We start from the raw sequence: 23,459 nt of genomic DNA, 5'->3' as shown, positions 1-23,459 counted from the left end.
ATAACATTTCCAGTTCTGTTCATTTTATTTCAGCATTTTTCTCCCAGTGCTTCAGTTCAGTTTCTGTTGCATTGTTTTCAGGTTCATTGATCTTTCCTTTGTCAGTGTGTGATATGCTGTTAATCTCAGTCAATACGTTTCTCATTGCAGGTATTGTATATTTCACCTGTAGAAATTCCATTAGATTCTTGGTTATATTTTCCATATTTCTCCTCATTATGTTCATGTTTTTTTCTTTAAATTCTTGAGCATATTGAGCATATATCTAATAGCTTCTTATTTTATTATTAGTTTTTTTTTTGTTTTTTTGTTTTTTTGAGACGGATTCTTGCTCTCTCCCCCAGGCTGGAGTGCAGTGGCGTGATCTTGGCTCACTGCAAGCTCTGCCTCCTGGGTTCACGCCATTCTCCACGCCTGGCTAATTTTTTGTATTTTTTTGGTAGAGACGGGGTTTCACCATGTTAGCCAGGATGATCTCAATCTCCTGACCTCATGATCCGCCCACCTTGGCCTCCCAAAGTGCTGGGATTACGGGCGTGAGCCACTGCACCCGGCTATTACTAGTTTTTGAGACAAGGTATTGCTCTGTCACCCAGGTTGGAATGTAGTGGCATGATCATGGCTCACTGCAGCCTCAATCTCCTGGGCTCAAGCAATCCTCCCACCTCAGACCCCCAAGGAGCTGGGACTACAGGCACATGCCACCACTCCTGGCTAATTAAAAAAAATTTTTTTTGAGACGGAGTCTTGCTCTGTCACCAGGCTGGAGTGCAGTGGTGTGATCTCAGCTAACTGCAACCTCTGCCTCCTGGGTTCAAGCAATTCTCCTGCCTCAGCCTCTTGAGTAGCTGAGATTACAGGCACATGCCACCATGCCCAGCTAATTTTTGTATTTTTAGTAGAGACGGAGTTTCACCATGTTGGCCAGGATGGTTTCCATCTCTTGACCTCGTGATCCACCCTCATCAGCCTCTCAAAGTGCTGGGATTACAGGCATGAGCCACTGTGTCTGGCCAATTTTTTAAATTTTTTGTAGAGATGGGGTCTTGCTCTGTTGTCCAGGCTGGTCTCAAATTCCTAGCCTCAAGTGATCCTCCTGTTTCAGCCCTCCAAAGTGCTGGGATTACAGGTCTGAGCCACTGCACTTGGCCAGTAGTTTTTCTAAAGTCCTTGTCTCCTAATTCCATCATCTCTGCATTCCTGAGTCTGTTTTTATGGACTGGTTTTTCTCCTGGTAGTGGCACACACTTTCCTGCTCCTTTGGAAGTCTGGTTATTTTTGAATGGCCATTGTGGTGAGTGCTACATGCCCTTGTTTTTCTTTACACATGGCTGGGCTTGGTTCTGGCAGGCATTACATTTCTTGTGAATCAGCTTGGCTCTTTCAAGGCTCTTTTTTGTCTCCAGTACAGTGGGTTGAGACTGGCCATTCCTCTCTGGCTTGTCTCCTGACCCTGCATGATCCCTGGGAAGTTTTCAGCTTAAGTTCCCAGCTGTTCTTTGTCCAGCTCAGCAGAATTTGCCCTATGCACACACAGCTTAGCGTTCAGCAACAGACCCAGGCAGACCCCTGTGCTGAATGGGCAGCTCCATGTCTGCCCATTCTGTGTCTTCCCTTCTGTGGTCTGTCTTGTAAACTCCAGCTCATCACCTTCCCGGGTGCCAGTCCTTGCTGTGCTTGGGCTCCTACCACCTGCACTGAGGCAGGGAGCTGGGCCAGCCATTGGACCATTCTGTTTGCTTCCCTTCTCTCAGGGATCACAGTCCAGATACTGTACCTGTTGTCCAATGTCTAAAAACAGTTGTTTCAAATAATTTGTCCAGTTTCTAGGTATTTATGGCAGGAGGGCAAGTCTAGTACAGATATTCTCACATGACTGGAGGTGGAAGCCCTTAAAATATATACATTTTTAAAATCGTGCTAAGGAAGAGTCCATGTTTTTCTATTTTATTAAGAGTTTTAAAAACTGAGAATGTATGTTGAATTTCTCAAAATCTCTTTTTGCCATCTATTGAAATGATCATGTTTTTTTCAATCTGTTAATATGATGTTTTACATTATTAAGATTTCCTAAGATTTGAATATTTTACTCCCAATTGTAAGGCATTTCATATACATTTATTATTTTTTTTTTCTTGAGAAAGAGTCTCGCTCTGTCACCCAGGCTGGAGTGCAGTGGTGCATTCTCAGCTCACTGCAACCTCCGCCTCCCAGGTTCAAGTGATTATCTTGCCTCAGCCTCCAGAATAGCTGGGATTACAGGTGCACGCCACCATGCCTGGCTAATTTTTATATTTTTGGTAGAGACGGGGTTTTGCCATGTTGGCCAGGCTGATCTTGAGCTCCTGACCTCAGGTGATCTGCCTCTCTTGGCCTCCCAAAATGCTGGGATTATAGGCGTGAACCCCCATGCCCAGCCTACATTGCTGTTTTTTATCTTCACCATAATCCTTAAAGTGGAGCCATTTTAAGGATGAGATGGGATGTTGTTTTTCTTCATTTAGAGACAAGAAAGTGGCCCAGGAAGGGCCTGCAATGGGGAGGTGGCAGGGACATGGAGACGGGTGCCATGGGCAGCCCGCCTTTAGAGCTGCACTCTCCCTCCTGGGCCCCTAGGACAGTTTCCACAGCCAACCTTAGGAATCCGGGGTCCTAGAATGTTCTGCCAGTTCCTGCCCCAGAAGGCTTCCATTTGGGGACAGCCCCGACTCCTGGCAGATCAGCCCCGCATTCACATGGGGTTGGGGGTTGGGTGACCTTTTCTTTGGAGCTTGTTCAAGACCCAGAGAAGGAAGCCTTCTCTGTTCAGTGGTCACATCTAGGCTGAAACAGAGTTCAGAGACTTCTTCAGTTGGGAAGGGAGATAATGAAAACCACATTTGCAGGTTTTCTAGCTGCTTTTGGCTCAGTAGTGCATGTTGGGAAGACATCCAGGTGGCTGGGAAGACTGGGATTGTGAAGTCACGGCTGGTGCACTTATGCAGACAACCTCATCCTTCTAAACCCTGGTCTCTCCATTTGTAAAATGGGAATAATTATCCCAATCTCATGTGGGCAACTGTGATGGTGGCATGAGCCCACACATATGGCAACTCTAGAATCCTGCTTAGATAAGAGAGGCATTTGCCATTTACAGAACAAGGACACCAGATCTCGATCTCTGCCCTCTGCCTGGGCCTCCTCTTCCCTTCCGGATCCTCAGTGGCTGGTGAGCAGAAGCTGACATGCACAGATGTGTCGGTTGCCTCTATTAAGAGTATTGACTCAGTTGAGTGCAGACACAGCAAGCCCATGGGGTCAGCAGGGAGCTGATGTGTCTGGCTCACCTGTCACAGCAGCATTCCTGGGTGCTGAGGGACAGAAGAGTGTTCAGTTCTGCAGTTGTACCGGCAGTGGCTTGTCCTCAACAGCTGCTGCCCCTGGCTTGCTTCAGGGACAACAGAGGACTCCACTGCAAATATCTAAGTGGCCAGGTCTTAGGCCTCATGGAGGGGCAGTGGTTTTTCTGTGGTGGAAGCTATGGGTTCCCAGAATCATAAGTCTTGGCTTTGGGGGAAGAAGGAGTCCATCTTCTGCCGTGGAGACTGGGCTGCCTCAGATGGGTGGCTTCCCTGGAGCAGAGCTCCTAGCTGGCTTCCAGAATTGCTCAGGAAATGTATCAGCAAAAGACTTTTTATTGCAGTAAAATATACAAAACATAACATTTACCATCTTAACCATTTAAAATATATAATTCACTGGCATTAAATACATTCACATTGTTGTGCAGCCACACCACTGTCCATCCACGGAAGTCTTTTCATCTTGCAAACCCCATCCCAGTTAAACAACAGCTCCCCATTCCTCCTCCCCAGCCCCTGACACCCACCATTTGCTTTCTATCTCTGTGAATTTGACTACTCTGTGTACTTCGTACAAGTGGAATCATATAATATCTGTCCTTTTGTATCTGGCTTATTTTAAGTTTCACCCATGTTGTAGCATGTGTCAGAATTTTATTCCCTTTTAAGGCTGAATCATATTCCATTGCACGGACAGGCACATTTTGTTGATCCATTCATCCGTCGGTGGATGCTTGGTTGCTTCTACCTTTTGACTGCTGTAAATAGTGCAGCTATGAATACTGGTGTACAAATCTGTTTGAGTCTCTGCTTTCAATTCTTTTGGGAATACACCCAAAGTGGAATTGCTGGAACATATGGTAATACTAATTTAAGTTTTTGAGGAACCGCCAAATTAGTTTCCACAGTGGCCGCAACATTTTACATTTTACATTCCTACTGGCAGTGCACAAGTGTTCCAATTTCTCCACATCCTCACCAACACTTATTTTTTTTTTAAATTTTATGTGCATGTTAAAAGGCCAAACAGTTCAAGTGGATGTACACTGAGAAGTAAACCACCTTCCTATCTTCCTACCCCTGTCTGTATCTCTCAGCGTCTTGTTTCTTGTGTGTCATTCTAGAAGGAAAAGCTCATTTGCATATATATCTTCTACCTTTTTACACAAATGGTAGTTTCCGGTACAGACACCTCCTCATCCTGTTTACCGGACTTAACAGCTTATCCTGGAGTGAGTCCCACAGCTCTATCCATCAGCCTCGTCTGTTTTAGTTCCTGCAGGGTATGCATGGCACAGCTACAGCATCATTTGTGGATGGGCACTGAGCTTGTTTCCAGACTTTGCTGGCATGTTTTGGTGATGCCTTTGTGTGCCTGTGGGAGTCTGTCTGTAGGATGCTTTTACAGAAACAGCTGCTGGGCAAAGGGTATGGGTGTCTAAAACGTATGCTGTTGTCAAATTGTCCCCCAGAGGTTTTGCCAATTCCTACTGCACCCACGGCATCTGAGAGGGCCTGTCTCCCACCCTCAGTCCAGCCTCTGTCATTTCAGCACCTGCCCTTTCAGCCCCTCTATCTTGGGGCAGATAGCAGGGCCTAAATGATCAAGGCCATGCCCTCTTCCCCAGCTTGGGGGCAATCCTGAGCCCTCCTGGGATTCCTGCGCCAGCCCCGTGCTGAGAAGAGGCAACAAATATTGTCAAATGAACTGGCAGTGACATTTGAAGCTATGGAGGAAAATGGCTTCTGAGGGCCAGGTCAGTTGCAGCTTGAAATACAAGGGAATGGAGGCTTCACATCTCAGCAGAGTAAATCAGGCTTTCTGGGAACAGCCAACCCTGGGGCCCCAGGGCAGATGGGAGTAACTCATACCCACTCCCTGACCAAAAGTGACAGTGAACTGGCCTGCTTATGCAGGCAGCAAAGCCAGGAGAGAAGCGGCCCAGGGCTTAGGGACCAGACTCCCGCTTTCAGAGTGAATGATGGCCCAGCCTGATCCAGTTATCTGTCCCACAGGCAGCAAGCATCTGATTAATAGGTCACTTCGTGGCTAATTAATCACACTCCTTTTTCTTCGACCTTTGGTGTTCCTAGCCATGTGGGGCCATCTGAACAAACATCAGGGGTTGATCAGGACACACACTGCTGGGCTCAGTGGGCGTCAGCATTGCAGGGATGGGCTCCTTGTTAGCTCCAGTGGTCTCACGCTGAAGTCCCTGTCCAGTCCCCCAATGCTGGTGAGGCTGGTGACTTCCCAGGAAAGCATCTTTAAGGTCCTGTCTGGCCCAGAGTATCTATTATGCTAAGTAACCAATGAGACCCTTTAGACACCCCTTTATTTTAACACATTTTAAACGTCAAACACTTAGCATTTTACAAACTAGTACATGCATGGAAAAATTCCAAAAAGCTGATAATTACACAAGTAGCCCCTGCCCCTGCCTCTGTCCAGGCCCTTTCCTCAGAGGCAGCCAAGTGAAATTTTTAGCTGGGTTTTGTTGCTGTTGTTGTTTGGTGGTTAACCCATGTTTCTAAACAATAGGTTTTGTTGCTATTTTTTGGTTTGTTGATCTTGGGTATTATAGGTTGGTTGGCTGATGATTTCTTTCTTTACACCCCATTCCTCCTCCACCCTCCCCAAAGAGTTAATTTTTTAAAGAGTTATATGGTGCCTAGTTATTATGGCTATGTAAATTTTCATTTCAGACCCGAGTGGTGCACTGTGATTGTTTCCATTTGTTTACCCCCCACTTTTTTTTTTTTTTTTTTTTTTTGAGACAGGCTCTCACTGTGTCACCCAGGCTGGATTGCAGTGGTGCAATCACGGCTCACTGCAGCCTTGACTTCCTGGGCTCAAGTGATTCTCCCACCTTAGCCTCCCAAGTGGCTGGCACTATGGGTGCGCACCACCATGCCCAGCTAATTTTGGTATTTTCTGTAGAGACCTGGTTTCCCCACGTTGCCCAGGCTGGTCTCAAATTCCTGAGTTCAAGCGATCTGCCCACCTTGGCTTCCCAAACTGCTGGGATTACAGGTGTGAGCCACCGTGCCTGACCCTACCCCATATTTTTTTTATTATAGTCATAATTTGCCTCATGTTTTGACTGCAGAATTGTCTCTATTTACATACTTAATTCCTTTCCCATGTTCTATCATTTCATCAATAACCCATCTAGCCTCTAATTGTTTTTGTTTTTGCTTTTGTATTGAACTCCTTCGTGGAGTTCTTTCTCTTTCTCCCACCCGGAGTGGGTGCTCTCTGGCCCACAGTGAGTTGGTCAGCCTGGGACTTCCTGAGACTGTCCTAGTAGGATCCACTGTTTCCTGGTCCATGTCTTCCTTTTCCTTGGTTTACTACCTTATTCTGCTTGAGCACATCCTCAAGGAGCCTCTTAAGAACGCATGGATGGTATATGTGGCAGTTTTGAAACATGGCTGCACATTTGTTGCCTCTTCTGTCATTGAGAGGTGGGTCTATGTCCTTCCCCTTGAGTCTGAAACTTGTGACTGCTTCAACTAATAAAGTACAGTGGAAGTAATATTAAGAGACTTCTGAGGGTGGGTCATGCAAGGCCATTCTGCTTCTGCCTTTCTTGCTGGAACACTTACTCTTGGACCTGTGTATCTGCCATATTGGAGGGCCACAGGGACCCAGTTGAGCTCACCAGGTTAAAGAGCCATGGGGTGGCAGTTAAGCCCATCATGTTGGAAAGCCAGGGGGTTCCAGTTGAGCTCACCATGGTGGAGAGGCCTTGGAGTTCCAGCTGAGCTTGTAATGTTGGAGAGGCTGTGGGGTCCCAGTTAAACCACCATAATGGAGAGGCCATGGCGTCCCAGCTGAGCCTGCATTGTTGAAGAGGCCATGGAGTCCCAGTTGACCCTGCCATGTTAGAGAGGCCATGGGGTCCCAGTTGAGCCAGCCATGCAGGAGAACCATGGAGTTCCAGTTGAACCTGCCATATTGGAGAAGTCATAGTGTCCCAGCTGGGTCCAGCCTTATAGCTATCCTCCCCACTTACCAGGCCTGTGAGGGATGCTAGGCCTGAAAACCACCGAGGACCTCCATCAATGCCATATAGAACAGATAAATCACCAGGATGAGCCATGTCAGAGTTCCTGGCCCATAAAATCATAGGATTTGATAAAAGGGTTGTTGCTAAGTTTGGGTGTAGTTTGTTACACAACAATAGACAACTGGAACAAAATGTTTTCTAGTTTTTGCATGTCTAAAAGTGTCTTTGCTCTGCTCTCTTGCTTGTTGAATGGTAAGTCTGGGAATAAGAATATAGTTTGAAAATGAATTTCCCACAGAATTTTGAAGGTTTTGCTCCTTTAATCTCCAGCATGTGTTAGCTTTTTTTTTTTTTTTTTTTTTTAAGTAGAGTCAGGGTCTTGCTTTTTCACCCAGGTGCTGGAGTGCAGTGGTGTGATCACAGCTCACTGCAGCCTCAAACTCCTGGGCTCAGGGGATACTCTTACCCTAGCCTCCCAGGTAGCTGGGGATACAGGCACATGTGCCACTGTGCCTTGCTAATTTTGTTTTTATTTTTAGAGATGGGGTTTTGTCATCTTGCCCAGGCTGGTCTCGAACTCCTGGGCTCAACCGATTCTCCCACCTCTGCCTTCCAAAGTGCTGGGAGTGTTAGCTTTTGAGCACCTGATGCCACTCCAGTTCTCATCACTTAATTTGATTTATTAATTAAATTAAATTTATTTTGACAAAGTCTAGCTCTATTGTTCAGGCTGGAGTGCGATGGCATGATCATAGTACACTATAGCCTCAAAGTCCTGGGCTTAAGTGATCCTCCTACCTCAGCCTCCTGAGTAGCTGGGATTGCAGGCGTGTGACACCACAGCTGGTTAATTTTTAATTTTTTGGTTGAGATGGGGTCTCACTATATTGCCCATGCTTGTCTCAAACTCTTGGCCTCAAGTTATCCTCCCACCTTGGCCTCCCAAAGTGCTGGGATTACAGGCACGAGTCACTGCACCCTGGCCCAGTTCTCATCCCTTTAAACGTTACCTACTCCACCCACTCCACACTATTAGGGCTTTCACTTCATCTGGAAGTTCTGAAACTTCCCATGAGGAGCCTCCTGTGGGCTACTGCACACTTGTTGTGAGAGGCGAGTCCTGGGGAAAGCCTGCCTTTTCCTGGGTCTTTTCCTTTCTTTTGGTCTCTGTCCTCTTTTTGGACTCCCAATTGCTGGCTGTTGGTCTCCTGGGTTGATTCTCTAGGTCTTTCTTTTCTCTCTCTCTGGTCTTGTAGCTCCACTTTCTGGGCCATTTTCTTGCACTTTATTTTCCTACCCTTCCATTGAAACTTTCATTTTGGCTCTCATGTTAAAACATTTCTAGTAGTTATTTTTCTCTATTCTTTTTCATAATTCATTTTCATTTGTTTTAGGGAGGAAATATCTTCTCGGAGGGTCAGACTTATCTGGGGCTGCAATATTATCTCCTGTCGAGCTCCCCCATTTTTGTTTCCACTTTTCCAGACCTTAGCTTGGAGTGGAATTAGGACAGCCACTATCGCGACCTAACATTTTGGGGCACTTACTATGCTAAGCACTGTTTTAAGAGTGTAACATGTATTATCTCATTAATTATCATAATAACCCTATTAGGTAGTAACATCATTATTCCCTTTTTGTAGGTGGGAAAAGTGAGCAGGAGGGTGTCTAAGTTCCCCAAGGTCACATAAGGAAGGAGTGGAGCCCGGTTAGGAACCCAAGGGCTCAGGCTATATGATCTTAGTTAACATGTTCCTGCCAGAACCCCGAAGGGGCCAAGGATCTGTTTTTACTATAGTCTGTAGGTAGAAGGGGCATTTCTCACACCCCTTCCAAAAATTAATTTTTTAAAAAATTGAGATAGTTGTAGATTCATATGCAGTTATACAAAATAATACCAGAGAGATCCTGAGTAGCCTTTACCCAGTTTCCCAGGAAGGGCATCTCCTAATAAGCATATTTTTTTTCCTTCCTGTTTTCTAATGGACCACTTTCAAAGTAGCTTGTTTCTGCCCCATAGGGCCTTATTGGAGGTCCCGTGAAACAGACAGGCCCCATGAGGCAGCCTCGCGCTCCAACATCAGGAGTCTTTCTCAGCAGGCCCTTTTGAATGTTAAGCTTCTATCTGCAGTGGGCCTCATCCCAAGTGCAATTGACACAGCTCAGCCCATGACAGCACAGTCGCAGAGCCTGAACGCCAGCTTCTCAGCCTGGAGTATGGCCTTGGGCACCCTCCACCCTGCTCCCCACATCCTGCCTATAACATCCCACTTTTTGCACCATCCTCAAGATATTTTGGGATGTAAGAAACAAAAAACCTATCCACAAGGGAATGTGATGTGTTGGCTTGAAACCTGGGAGTGCCAGAGGTACAGCTGGCTTCCGGCCTGGCTTCATTCAGGGGTACAGTGATGTGGTCAGTGGCCTGAGTTCTTTTTGCTTTGCTGTTTTCCTTCCATGGTGTGAGCTTCACCTGCGGCTGGAAGAGGGCTGCCACCAGCCCCAGGCCTGCGTGCTTCCTCCAGCTCCTCTACAGAGCAGAGGATCTCCCAGAACCTCTCAGCGTGCCCTTGCTGGTCATGGAGGTCCCAGGGCAGCGTGCTCTAAGGACCAGGCATCTGTGTATGTGCTCCTCTTTCCCTCCTCGCTGGGGTTCCCAACCTCGGTATGTATGTGAACTCCTATAAACGCCACACATGCACATCTGTGATGACCGTACTTTATGGGGATTTGGGGGTTGTGGTAGGCAAAATAATGGTTCCCCTAAAAGGTCCACAGAACCCAGAACTTCCCAAGTGGGTGGCATCACACAGGAAGGGGGCTGGGGCTGCTGGTCAGAGAGAGCATCCTGGGCTGTCCAGACGGGCCCAGTGTAACTCCAGGGTCCTGAAAAGTGGAAGAGGGGTCAGAGAAGAAGGTGTGATGAAAAAGCAAAGCTGGGTGGCTCAGCTGCCGGCCTGGAAGGTGGAGGACAGGCCACAAGCCACGAAATGGTGGCGGATTCCAGTGGTTGAAAAAGGCAATGAAGTGGATTCTTTTTAGAGCTTCCAGTGGGAATGCAGCCCTGCGGACACCTTGATTTTGACTCACTGAGATCCATTTTGGGCTTCTGAACTACGGAACTGCAAGAACATAAATTTGTTTTAAGCCACTAAATTTGCGATCATGTGTTCTGGTGGAGGCAGGAAGCGAACACAAGTGGGGACCGTGTGGCATTCTGCCTGCAGTGTCACCTCCGTGTCTGCACATTTCCTCTCCTCCAGAAGGCGAGCTGGCTCAGAGCAGGGCCTCGTATCTCATCTTTCACCTCCCTGCCCAGTGCGGTGCTGATGCCAAAAAGGGCTCAGAAAATGCTGAGTGTGTGACCAATGCCTTGAGGTCATTGCCATGACTGACCTCCTCCAGACCATCCTCCATGGTGGGGTGGCCTCCTGCCTTGTTCCGGGAGTCCTGATCAACACCAGTACATGCTCTGCAGAGCTGAAGGGGGAAAGAGAGGCTTGCCCCTGGAGCTGGGGCTGCTGATTCCCAGCCTCAGGGACACTTTGCTCCCTGCCATTCCAAGGCCACCCTCATCATGGCTCAGCCCTCAGATGCTTCACCTTGAGGATGCCGGGCGCCCTGCAGACCCGCGGCTGGAAGAGGGCAGACGCGAGGCTGCGGGGAGGCTGCGGGCCGGCTGTGGGTCTTCCCTTTGCCTCCACCCACATCTGGCCATGGAGCTGGAGGCTTCGGTTGCGATTTTGGGCCATGAGTTTCTGTGCTGCTTCATGGCTGGTAGAGGATCATGAGCTCCTGAGAGTCTCAGTGCTTCAGGGCCAGTGTGGCTTCCAGGAGACACCAGCCTGCGTCAGTTCTCCTCTCTGTGCCAGCTGTCCACTCCCTCTCTGGGCTCCTCTCTACAGTGGAGACCAGGCTTCATGTGAGGCTGGCCTGCCTCCTCGCTTGGCTACCACCCGCCACATCTCTCAGTAAGCCCAAGTGCCTCCAAGTGGCTTGAAGCCACTCACAGCACAACGGGAGCCTCCCAGCGCTGTCTCTGTTGCTCCTGAGTGCCCACAGAAAACATAAGTGCACTGTAAAGGCCACCTTCTAAACAACTGCCAACCCCTAGCAAAAGAGGGGATGGTCAGACGCCCCTACCCCTGCAGCCCACCAAAACAACATCTGTGGGAAACAATGGGAATTTCCAGCTCTGGGTGACTTGTTAACAAAATTCTGCTACACCTGTGATGGAATACTGTGCAGGTGTTAGAAACTGGCAGATCCACACGCTGCCATATGGAGCACTGTCTTTAAGAGATATTGTTGAGTGAAAGAATAAGTTAGAACCATGTCTTGTGTGTGTGTGTATATATATATATATATATGCGTGTATGCATGTGTAATATATCATAGAGGAATATGCATATATATTCCTTTATAGTACATATATTCCCTTAGCTTAGTATTTTTCTTCTATCAAAAGAAAATTTGATGGAATACACCAGAAGTTGGCAAGCTTTCTCTGCAAAGGGCCATAGACAATACAGAAAGCAGCCACGGATGGTGCAGAAATGAATGAGGATGGCTGTGTTCCAATAAGACATTTACAAAAATGAGTGTCGGGTGGGACTTGTAGTAAACAAACAAATATGTTGAAGATCTGAGAGAAAAAGCAATACCGGATAAATAGCTAAGAAGTGACTTAGGCTCGTAAACCATCAGCTTTCAACAGCCCGGCAGAAGCTACCCTACTGCAGTGAATGACAACCTTGTCACCTGACATCCCAGGGACCAGGGACTGTCTGAGTCCTCCTCTTTGGCAGGGGTAACAAATGCCATCCCAAGAGAAGGTGGAGTTGTGGGGGAAGATTGGAGTACTACTTAGGAAATCCTGGGCTACAAGTAACTCAAGGTAGCCTAAACAATAAGAAACATTCATTGTAACAATTAGCATCTGGCAAAAAGCCTCCTACCTGGTTGGTTTAGTGGCTCAATTACATCTCCAAGGCCCCAGATTCTGCAGGGCCCATCCCCCTCTGTGGATCACCTGTGGCAGTCTCCAGCCACCTCTGTCACCACTGCAGGGCGGTGGCTGCAGTTCCAGGGGGCAGGCTGACTTGCTAAGCAGAAAATAGCCCATCTCTTCCTCAATATCACTTTTAAAGGTGAGAGAACCTTTCCCTAGCCCCTCTGCAAACTTCCCTTTATGTCTCTTTAGCCGGGATTGTGCCACATGGCCATGTCTAACTAACCCCTGGTAAAGGAATGGGATTGTTATGTTTATTGTTATGCCTGGGTTGTGCTGGGCATATAAGCTGGGTCAGGGTCCTTGCCTCTGTAAATGAGGAAGAGCAGGGACACACCCGCCTGTCTGCTAGGTAGGCAAAGTGGGTGATGTGACTCTACACCCCAGGGCCTTCTCTCCTGTCTCTTGGTGACCCCAGGTGGGCCAAGCGTGAACAGCCAAAGCCACTGGGTAGTGGTTCTGTTTTAGGAACACTGATGGAGGGGCAGGTCCCCTTGCCAATAGGGTACTCCGTGCAAGATTTTCTGGTCTTTGAGTTTGGCTGACTGGCCGTTCTTTTCTGGCCAAAATCCTGGCCTGCCCCTGCTCTCTGAATCTGACAGCAAACACAGACATCCTCCATCCTGGGCTATACCCAACCCATACTGTTGTTCTGATCCCACTGCTCAGGTTTGCCCAGGCTCCACCCCGCTAGGCCCCCAACATGCGTCTTGCTGGGCTGCCGGGCCTGCTCCACCCTGCTCAGTGGCTCTAGGCTGTGGATGATGTTCTCAGAGGACTTCCTTGCCTGAGACTGTGTTGCTGGGGTGTAAAGACCCAACTCTCGGTGTGGCCTCAGGTCTTTTGTGAAAGGCACCAACTTTTTTTTTTTCGATGGAGTTTTCGTTCCTGTTGCCCAGGCTGGAGTGCAATGGTGGGGTCTCGGCTCACTGCAACCTCTGCCTCCTGGGTTCAAGCGATTCTCCTGCCTCAGCCTTCCAAGTGGCTGGGATTACAGGCATGTACCACCACACCCGGCTAATTTTTGTATTTTTAGTAGAGACAGGATTTCATCATGTTGGCCAGGCTGATCTCGAACTTCTGACCTCAGGTGATCCACCTGCCTCGGTGTCCCAAAGTGTTGGGATTACAGGCATGAGCCACCACGCCCGGCCTCTCTCCAGTTTCCTGGCTGCCCTCCTGTGCAGCACCCTGGGGATGCCCCTGCTGCCCCAGCGGTCTCACAGCCCTGCCCCGGGCCTGCTGCTTGTCCCCTGGCCGTCACTCCCCAACTCAAGGGACCCTCAGCATTTCCTGGAACTGCAATGTGAAAAACAAAATGAAAGTGATCTTTTATTAGTAAAAATTTATTCCTTAAGTTCAAACGTGAAGCATTTGCTCATTATGAAGTCAGGGAGAACAATGCCACCGTGTTGAACACACTGGGGCAGGCTGTGGTTGACAGCTGCAGGCTTCTGCCAGCCTAGCATCCAAATTACTTCCTTATTGTGTTTCCTTGCTCAGTGTCAAACAATCCTGTCACAAAGATAAGAATTAGCAGATAGCAGAAGTTTTGTAAGAGCCCTTTGTGCAGTACTGCAACAGCCTTCTATTAAAGTGAAAACAGGAGTGATTGGAATATATTTCAAAGTTGAATTTCTAACAATATCTGGCCACAGGTGGGGAGGGTCATGTTGTTTTTAATTGCAAATATAGAAGGCAGACAAGAAGCACCAAGAACTTAAAATAAGCACTAACCCAGGCAAGCAATCTGTTGTATGGAATCAAAGAAAAATCAAGATCAGACATCTGAAATCTGTGAAGCACCGGTTTCGACCTCGGGGATTCCTCAGAAGAAGTTTGAGAAATCCTGCCCTGGATGCCTGCCTCCCTTCAGTGCTAAGCCAGCTCCTGGTCACTGCCCTCCTGGCTCCAGCAGAGGTCATGCGCCTTCTCGGTCCTCCCTCTGCACTCTCTGGAAAGCTCCACTGGGACACTGCCCAGACCTCACATTAGACAGGAATGATGTTTACCCATTTATCTTGCCTCCCACAGGCGGGTGATGGTCTCACCTACTGCGACCCTCAGGTGCCTCTGCTGAGCTGCCGCAGGGCCGTGAATGTGTCCATCGAGGGCATCAGGGGCCTCAGATCCGAGTAAACCCTTGCTTAACTCTCAGCCGCTAACTGGAGGAGCCAAGCAACAGGGTATGGGAAATTAAGAGCCATCTCAGCCAGGTGCAGGGGCTCATGCCTGTAATCCCAGCACTTTGGGAGGCCGAGGCGGGCAGATCACGAGGTCAAGAGATCGAGACCATCCTGGCCAACATGGTGAAACCCCGTCTCTACTAAAAATACAAAAATTAGCTGGGTGTGGTGGTGGGCGCCTGTAATCCCAGCTACTTGGGAGGCTGAGGCAGGAGAATCACTTGAACCCAGGAGGCAGAGGTTGCAGTGGGCCAAGATCATGCCACTGCACTCCAGCTTGGCGACAGAGAGAGACTCCATCTCAAAAAAAAAAAAAAAAAAAAGAAAGAAAGAACCATCTCAAGCCATATGCACATCTGCCCCACTGCACTAAAGCACTGAGTCTGTTTTGGGCACCTTGCTTTGGGAAGTGCTGACTGCAATGATAATGACAGTGATGATAATAATGGCAGCTAAAACATGCTTATTATTTCAGGATTTCACAAGCACTTTGCTCAGCACTTAATCCTCACACCAACCCTATAAAGTATGTATTAATATTTTCCTTCCCACTCTGCATATGAGGGAAACAAGGCTTTAGAAAGGTCATCTTGCCCAATTCACATGGTTAGCTAAGTAGCAGAGCTGAGGCTGAAACCCAGACCTTGAACCCAAAACATCTGGGAGATGTGCCATGACATGCCAACAAGGCCTCCTTGAGCCTGGGAGACGCGGCAGCTTTCTGGACTGTTCAAGCAGGTAGAGTAGGCGGAGTGACTATGCGAAGAGGAATGCAGGGAAGTGGAGGCCCTGTGGAGGCCGTCCTCAACCCTGGCCACCGACAGCCAACACAGCAGCTAGGAGGAACATCTCTGTAGCAAGAAAAAGAATGCACAGATCATGACCATCCACTGGGGAAAGAGTAAGCTCACTTTAACTCAGATTCCTGGACATGCTCGGGGCCCAGGCCCTCTGGCTGAGAAACACTGCCCCATGCCGGCCACCCAAAAGGTCACCCACATGCCAGGTACTGTGAGTGCACTTGGGGCACAAGTGCGAAGAGAAAGGCAGGACCCCCACCCTCCCAGAGTTGAGCCTACTTGGGGCCAACCTACGCTGGGTCTCCTGGTCCCTGTCCTTGGTGGCAGAAAAAGGTTTCCAACAGGCTCCAATTTTGGCAAGACCTGCCTGTCCTGCCTAGTGGGCAGCTGGAACCTGGGGGCACAGGCTAGCGGTCATCACAATCACACAGCTCAGCACCAAAGAAAGCTGTCTCTACTTAGGGTCTGTCTCCCTCTGAATTTACTGACCACTCCTGCTTCCAAAAGAGCCTTGTGCAATGTGAAACTCTTTGGAGAAGTTGCTGAAGAACAGCTATGAAGATGCACTCATTGAATCCACTGTGCTTCCAGAATTAGAGACGGGAAGTAAGATAGACGGACTTCCCATGTGTCATTTAAATGTTATTTCTAACATATATTTTGGGAGTGACTGTCTTCTGATTACGCTCAATTGTGGGCTGAAGTGAGTGGCTCCATCTTTATTGCAAAGGCCGGGCCACGGGGTTGGCAGCAGCTGGAGGAGATGCTGCTTCCCCTGTCCTCAGCCAGAGCCTTCTCTGTCCCTGGCTTGGGTGGCTTGGGCGAGTCCTGTTCAGCCAGGACTACCCTGCAGAAGGTCGTATGTGTCCGAGAGGTGGGCAAAGGCAGCCTGGGTAAGCCCACTCCAGGACACTGCCTGCCAGCCCCGGAGTGGACCAGGCTGCAGAACCCCACATCCCTGTCCCGGACAGAGTCAGCCCAGGGCAGGATTCTCTGGCCACTGTGGTCTGGCTTCAGTGCCTTGGTTGTTAGGGGCTAGTAGCACAGCTATCCCTGCTGCTGGGTGGCGTTGCTTCAGTAGAAGGGGATTCTGAAGGAGAATGGCCAGTGTTTATAAGACTGAAGCTGGAACAGAGCACAGAGAGAAGTCTCCCTTAATTCACTATTTTGAGACAATTCCCTGGCTTACAGACCAGGTCCAACTCCTCATTCTTTCAGGTGTTGGTCATCTAGCTACAACCTACTTTTCCAGCCTTGACCATAAACCCTGTGCCCCAGGCAATCTGGCCCAGCCAGGATGCTGCAGACAGGCATGAGCTTTCTGTCTCTGGGCCCTTGCTTGGCTGTTTCCATGAACTCATCATTGACTGCACCCATGGGACCACTTCCTCCTCATCCTTTTGGGGGCCCAATAAAAGGTCTGCTCCTTGGCAGTGCTGTTCATGGGTCCCCAGCAGAGTGAGACCCTCCATCTGCTGCTCTCCTGTGGCCCTGTGCCCCTCCTGTGGCTGTCATCACCTCTTCTTTGTAGTGTCTTATTTACCCTATCAGACTGGGAAGTCCCTGAAGGGAGACTCCCCATGCTCCCCGCCCAGTGCCCAGCACACACTGCTTCTTCACACACAGGCCACTACGCATGCAGTGCACATGACTGGCATGACGGAGATGCTGTGGGCCCTCTCTGTTCTGAAGGCCTTGTTTGCAGACACAGCAGGAGGTCCTCCAGCAAGGTCACCTCAGTGCTCATTGCCTTCTTCCACCAAATCTGAAGGCGGGGGGATGAGGTCTCGGGGATTCATCCTGGCTACCAGGCAGACATCATAGCTGTCATGCATGAGGACGTTGATGGCTACAACATTCCACTGGTTTTCCCATGGGTCCAGTTCCAATATTTCTTTGGAGATAACCTCATGGCGATCTGAAAAACAGCAAAGTGGGAAGACAAAAATCTCATGTGGGTATTAAATTCAGAGGCCATTAGCACCATACTGAGTAACTTCCTCCAAAAGGTGAGGTCTTAGTCCACTTGCTGTTACTGTTAACGGAATACCCAGGACTGGGTAGTTTATCAAGAAAAGACATTTACTTGGCTCATGATTCTGGTAGCTGGAAAGTTCAAGACTGGGGATCTGTATCTGGTAGGGGGACTTGGCTTTTTCAACTCATGGCAGAAAATGGAAGGGGAGTGGGTGTTTGCAAAGGGGTCACTGGGACAGGGAAGGAATAAAAGAGAGAAACCAAGAAAGCCAGACTATTTTGTTTTTTGAGACGAGTCTTGCTCTGTCACCCAGGCTTTAGTGCACTGGTGCAATCTCGCTCACTGCAACCTCCGCAGCCCGGGTTCAAGCAATTCTCCCACCTCAGCCTCCTGAGTAGCTGGGATTACAGGCATGTGCCACCACGCCTGGCTAATTTTTGTATTTTTAGGAGAGATGGGGTTTCATCATGTTGGTCAGGCTGGTCTCGAACTCCTCACCTCGTGATCTGCCTGCCTCAGCCTCCCAAAGTGCTGGGATTACAGGCGTGAGCCACCGAGCCCGGCTGCCAGACTATTTTTAACAGCCCCCTTTCCCAGGAGCTAATCCATTCTTATGAGAGCCCAAGTTCACCCCCAAGGGAGGATGTTAATCTATTCATGAGGGATCCATGGCAAGACACCTCCCACTAGGCCCCATCTCCAGCACCGCCACACTGGGGACCAAATTTCAAGGAGTTTCAGAGAGAACAAACTCAAACCACAGCAGGACTTAAGCACCAAAAATTAATTAACAACTGAATAAAGATACTTTAAATGGAAGACAGTGTTCCTGATTTCTAAGAAACGAAGAAAGGCCACGTTCACAATTCAGTCAAAAATTATTCAAGAAGTTCTGACAGGGCATGCCGTTGTCTCCAGTTGAAAAAGTATTCCAATGTCATACGAATGATTTAGCAATGATGCGAACAAGGGTTGAAACTGCCCTATTTCCACCCCCATAGAGGAGGCGCAGCTGTAGTGATGTGGCCCTGGGCTTGCGCTGCCCTCTGAGCTTGTGTTTGGGATAGGGATACTCACATTCAGCTGGGGTCCTGTGGAAACACAGCACACTCCACCTGGGCAACATGAAGAGTTCAGTCAAGGGACCTTTAGAACGCTGTGAGCAGGCTTAGGAAGGCCTATGGGGGATGGCACAGTACCCAGGACTAATCACAGCAAGGGGCTGTCACTGTCCCTAGACCTGGAAGGAGAGGGAGGGAGTGAGCACTGGAGCTGGGACAGGGGAGCTGTCTGGGGAGCAGCACCTGGCTTGAGCAGAGAAAGATGGACACAGCCATCCTTAGCAGGGAGGCAGCAGGGAGGGCAAATACCCTGAATTTTCTATCTTTTTATGTGAAAGTCAGGTGCAGGCAAGGGAGAGGCTCAAGAAAACAAGGTTTCTTATCCTCACAGAACCCAGAGGCAGGAGGCAGAAGACAGGACTGAGGGGAAGGTGTAGGCCACGGGAGAGTCCAGGCAGGGGAGATTGGACACCTTAGGACTGGCTGGTTTGAATAATTTCAGTGGGTGTGGGGACAGGAGTGGTCTCTAGTTGCCTGGTGCCTGGCCCTGGGATGACTGAGGCAGAGGCACACTGCCTCCCGGGGTGTTGGGGCCAGACAGAGGAGGTGTGGCTCTGGGCTGGCTCATGTGCACAGCAAAGACGTGCTCCAGGTAGAGCCCTTTCTTGTCCTTGAGGACTGGCCAGCCTGGGGAGGTCTCTTAAGATGTCAAAACATCACAATATACAGAAAATTTAAAATCTTTACAATATACCCTGACTCTCCTTTCTTTTCACCTGATAATTTCCTGCTCTTTCTTCCTGCTGACTGAACCATCCAGAAACCAGAGGAGAAAGGAACCATTAATGCTGTCTATAGAGGCCAGCCTGGAAGGACACAGCGAGAGGTGGGGAAGGGTAGGGGTGAGTGCGGAGGGACAAACGGAAGATTTCCAGCTTGGATGCCTATTTAACAATTTTATGGTAATTAAAGAAGATAATGTGTGTAAAGTGCCCAGCCTCATTTCAGCATGTGGAAGTCAATTTTTGAAATGGTCCGCTTGTGCTCATAAAGGATGCATATCCTGTAGCTGTTGGCTGTGGTGTTCCACATGTTCATTAGGCCTTGTTGTTCAGCTCTTCTACATATTTACAGGCACCCGCCACCACTCCCAGCTAATTTTTGTATTTTTATTAGAGATGGGGTTTCACCATGTTGGCCAGGATGGTCTCAATTTCCTGACCTTGTGATCCGCCTGCTTCAGCCTCCCAAAGTGCTGGGATTACAAGTGTGAGCCACCGTGCCCAGCCAAAAAGACAATCTTTCTTAAACCTGGGTATGTATCACAAACACACTGGAGAAAAAGTGGGAACTTTTGAGGAAAACTGGCGGGACACTGGATTACAGAATTTCTTTCCTCCAAAACCTAATGAAATAAATCTTCAATCCCCAGATATACTTGCACCCACTAACCAATCTCAGCAACATCAAAAGTGGGATAAACTGTTTCTAGAAGTAATTCTATTTATGTCAGAATCGGTTATGTTAATAATAATGACTATTTGTTGGATAGTATTAGGTGCTTTAAATGTATGATCTCATTTAGTCTTTTGAACAATCATCTGAGAAGGATTTATTATTTTCTCCATTTTGTAGAAAAGGTAACAGGTCCAGAAAAGCTAATTAACTTGCCTCAGGATTGACAGCTGATACATGGCAGAACCAGGCTCTGAAGAAGCACATGGAACAAGCTATCTTAGACAGTCTAGAATCTGGGATGTGTATCAGACAATAGTAAGGGATTATGTGCATTTTTTAGGTGTGAATTTGGCACAGTAGGTATATTAAAATATCCATCCAGTTAGAGATGGATATTAATGTATTTTTGGATAAATTGGCCTGATTATTAGATTTGTTTTAAAGTACACCAGTAAAGAAAAGTAAAAAGAAGAAAAAAAGTATGTTTGGAAATAAGAACAGCAAAATTGTTGAATTTGGTGTGGTTAGATTGGCTTAATTGTATTATTGTTTCTAATTTGGTATATAATGTGAAATTTCTAAAAATGAAAACCAACCAAAAATCTAAAACAGAATTTGTATGATTTTGATTGGATTTTTATTAAATTTATAAATCAGATTGGGAAAGGTAACATCTTAACAGTTTTCTAATCATGCAGCATGATATATTTCTCAATTTTGGGAGTGGGAGAAATGTTTTATGTCTTTCTTTTTTTTTTTTTTTGAGACGGAGTCTCACTCTGTCGCCCAGGCTGGGGTGCAGTGGTGTGATCTCGGTTCACTGCAAGCTCCGCCTCCCGGGTTCACGCCATTCTCCTGCCTCAGCCTCTCTGAGTAGCTGGGACTACAGGCGCCCGCCACCACGCCTGGCTAATTTTTTTGTATTTTTAATAGAGACGGGGTTTCACCATGGTCTTGATCTCCTGACCTCGTGATCCGCCCGCCTCGGCCTCCCAAAGTGCTGGGATTACAAGCGTGAGCCACCGTGCCCGGCTGTTTTATGTCTTTCAATGTAATTTATTTAAAATAACCCAACGGCTGACTCAGAGTACTGCATTCCTCCTGGCCATAGAGGGGTGATTTATGGATGGAATTATAATCCAATCAAAGACAACTACACTTGGCCAGGCACAGCTGCTCACACCTCTAATCCCAGCACTTAGGGAGGCCAAGGTGGGCGGATCACTTGAGGTCAGGAGTTTGAGACTAGCCTGGCCAACATGGTGAAACCCTGTCTCTACTAAAAATTAAATTAGCTGGGTGTGGTAATGCCCACCTGTAGTCCCAGCTATTCAGGAGGCTGAGGCAGGAGAATTACTTGAACCCAGGAGGTAGAGGTTGCAATGAGCTGAGATTGCACCACTACATTCCAGCCTGCGTGACAGAGCGAGACTCTATCTCAAAAAATGAAAAAATAAAATAAAATAACCCAATGATTACACTAGCAGTGCCAAATTTGGGAATTCTGTTAGACCTCTTACCTCAAACCAAAAACTTTGAAATGTGCTTCAGAGACAGATTAATTTGAACCAACCTTGTTTTATCTTCTCTTGTTCTATCTTCTTGAAATGGATGCTTAGTTCCTTTTTTTTGTATTTCAATGTCTTCTAATATGTGCACTTAAGGCTATACATTTCTTCTGAGTACCACTTTTTAGAAAATTTCTGGTGCAGTTCAAATTTCTCCATAGTTTGCAATCTCAGGCCTAAATTCTGCTTTAACCCAAGACTTGTTTAGGAAAATGTTTTAATATCTCCAGCTGAGTGTATGTGTTAGTACATGCATGTGCACTTGACTACCCTTTCACTGAATGCTTCTAATTTAATTTGCATTATGGACAGCACATATTGCTTCTATAATTTCTATTTTGGGAAATATATTGAGATTTTCCTTTGCCCTAATTTATGGTTAGTCAATGTGTGTTTTCTATAAGTGTTTAAAAGGAAGGTATAGGTTTTGTTTGCTTGGCAGAGGATTCTATATTTCTATGACATTTAAGTTGCTAATTATGTTATTTAAATCCTTGATACCAGTGCTGTCCAAGAGAACTCATTGTGATGAGGGAAATGTTCTGTAATCTGTGCTGTCCAATACAGTAACCACTGCCCGTATGTGGTGTGGAGTAATTTGAAATGTGGCTAGTGAGACTGAGGCACTGATTTTTAAATTTTATTTAATTTTAATTAGCTTAAGTTGAAATTCAGATAGATGTAAGTGGCTACTGACCATTATGTTGTGTTGGGCAGCTCAGTTCTGGATCTCTTTTTGCTTTAGTTTTAAAAAATCAATTTGATCCATGGATTTCTGAAAAAGTCCATGCAAATTTTGCGGATTTATCCATTTATGTTACTGTTTCCAATAGTTTCTGCTTTATATATTTCAAAGTTGTGTTGTTAAATGCACAAGGGATCATGCCTGTTATTTCAGAGTTCTTCATAGTAACAACAGAAATCAATGTTGGCCGGCTTTAGCAAAATGGGGATTTATTGGAAAGAATGCATTTCTCCAGACTGAGGAGAGCTAGAGGCCCAATCTGGCCAGAGAGCCACCACTGCTTCTTTGCACTGCCTGCTGCAGCTGGTGGGCACAACTGCTGGACACACTGCTGTCCCCTCTGGGTCCTGGAGTGAGAAGCTTCTTGGCACAACACTGGGACTGTCTGTCAGAGGGTAGCTGAGGAAGGCCCCTCTTCCGGCCTTCCAGTAAGATCAGGGCACTGCATCCACTGTAAAGGGAGAGGGCTTGGACAACGGGTGGCCCAAACAGTGACAGGTGTCTGGTACAACTGTGACATCTTCTCGATTATCTTCCTACTGAGGTGAAGTAGCCTTCCCCATCTTATTCACTGCATATGTCTTGGAGTGCATCTTTTACTATTGCCATGGCTGGGTTTTGCTTTTGTTTTAGTTGGATGAAGGCTTTCAGTGTCCTTATTCAAATTAACACAGGCTGGATCTTTTAAAATTTCAGAGTAGATAGATTTTCTGCAATAATTTGTTCGTTTCAGTGTTTATTATGGAGGTTTTTTTTAAAAACCATGTATGCATATCACATCTTTCTTAGAAATCTCTTATTTACAGGGGATGAAAATCATCGCATTAATGCAAAGTAAAGAAGCTCATCAGAGAGTTTTCTAAACTGTGAATGAGAGTGTGCTAGTTGGCAGATCTCTCCTATGGCCCCAGAGATGAACTCTCAGGAAGAACACACATGTCAACATTTCACCAAGAATAGCCTGAAGACTTTGTGTATCCTCTTGGGGTCATTCTTGGTGCTCTCTTAAGTTTTCACCCTAGCAGAGCTCCTAAAGCTGTGCTTCAGGAGAGCAGGCCAACTTTAGGAGAGCGTACCAACTTTATCCCTATCTTGCTTAACTTATTTTTCTGTCTTTATTTTCCCTTCATCTTGTTTCCTGATTGACTTTCATTTCTATCTGGCTGTGTTTGATGCTATGTGTGTTGTATTTGATCTTATTGTGTTGATGATGTGATGGCCCATGATAAGCCATCTTGGATCTCATTCTGTCATGCATAAGTGGGTGTATGAATAAATCACTTTAGGAGAAAGTGATT

General features: G+C 47.3%; 1 protein-coding gene across 3 annotated transcripts in view; it reads right to left on the bottom strand.

The window, feature by feature from the left end:
- Positions 1-13,516: 13,516 nt before the first annotated feature.
- Positions 13,517-23,459, bottom strand: part of KBTBD12 (kelch repeat and BTB domain containing 12) — an 81,310-nt gene continuing 71,367 nt past the window's right edge. For 2 of the 3 annotated variants that reach the window (XM_003279887.3, XM_030802166.1), the window contains one exon: positions 13,691-17,269. In XM_003279887.3, the coding sequence (XP_003279935.2) occupies positions 17,088-17,269 (182 nt within the window). In that variant the 3' untranslated portion in view covers positions 13,691-17,087. Of the gene's footprint in view, positions 17,270-23,459 lie in introns of all 3 variants that reach the window. The other variant, XM_030802165.1, reaches the window with a different exon arrangement.

Source organism: Nomascus leucogenys, chromosome 21, assembly GCF_006542625.1.
Source record: "Nomascus leucogenys isolate Asia chromosome 21, Asia_NLE_v1, whole genome shotgun sequence".
Taxonomy (NCBI): domain Eukaryota; kingdom Metazoa; phylum Chordata; class Mammalia; order Primates; family Hylobatidae; genus Nomascus; species Nomascus leucogenys.
Note: the sequence above shows the minus strand (reverse complement) of the source record. Positions and strands in the feature narration are given on the sequence as shown.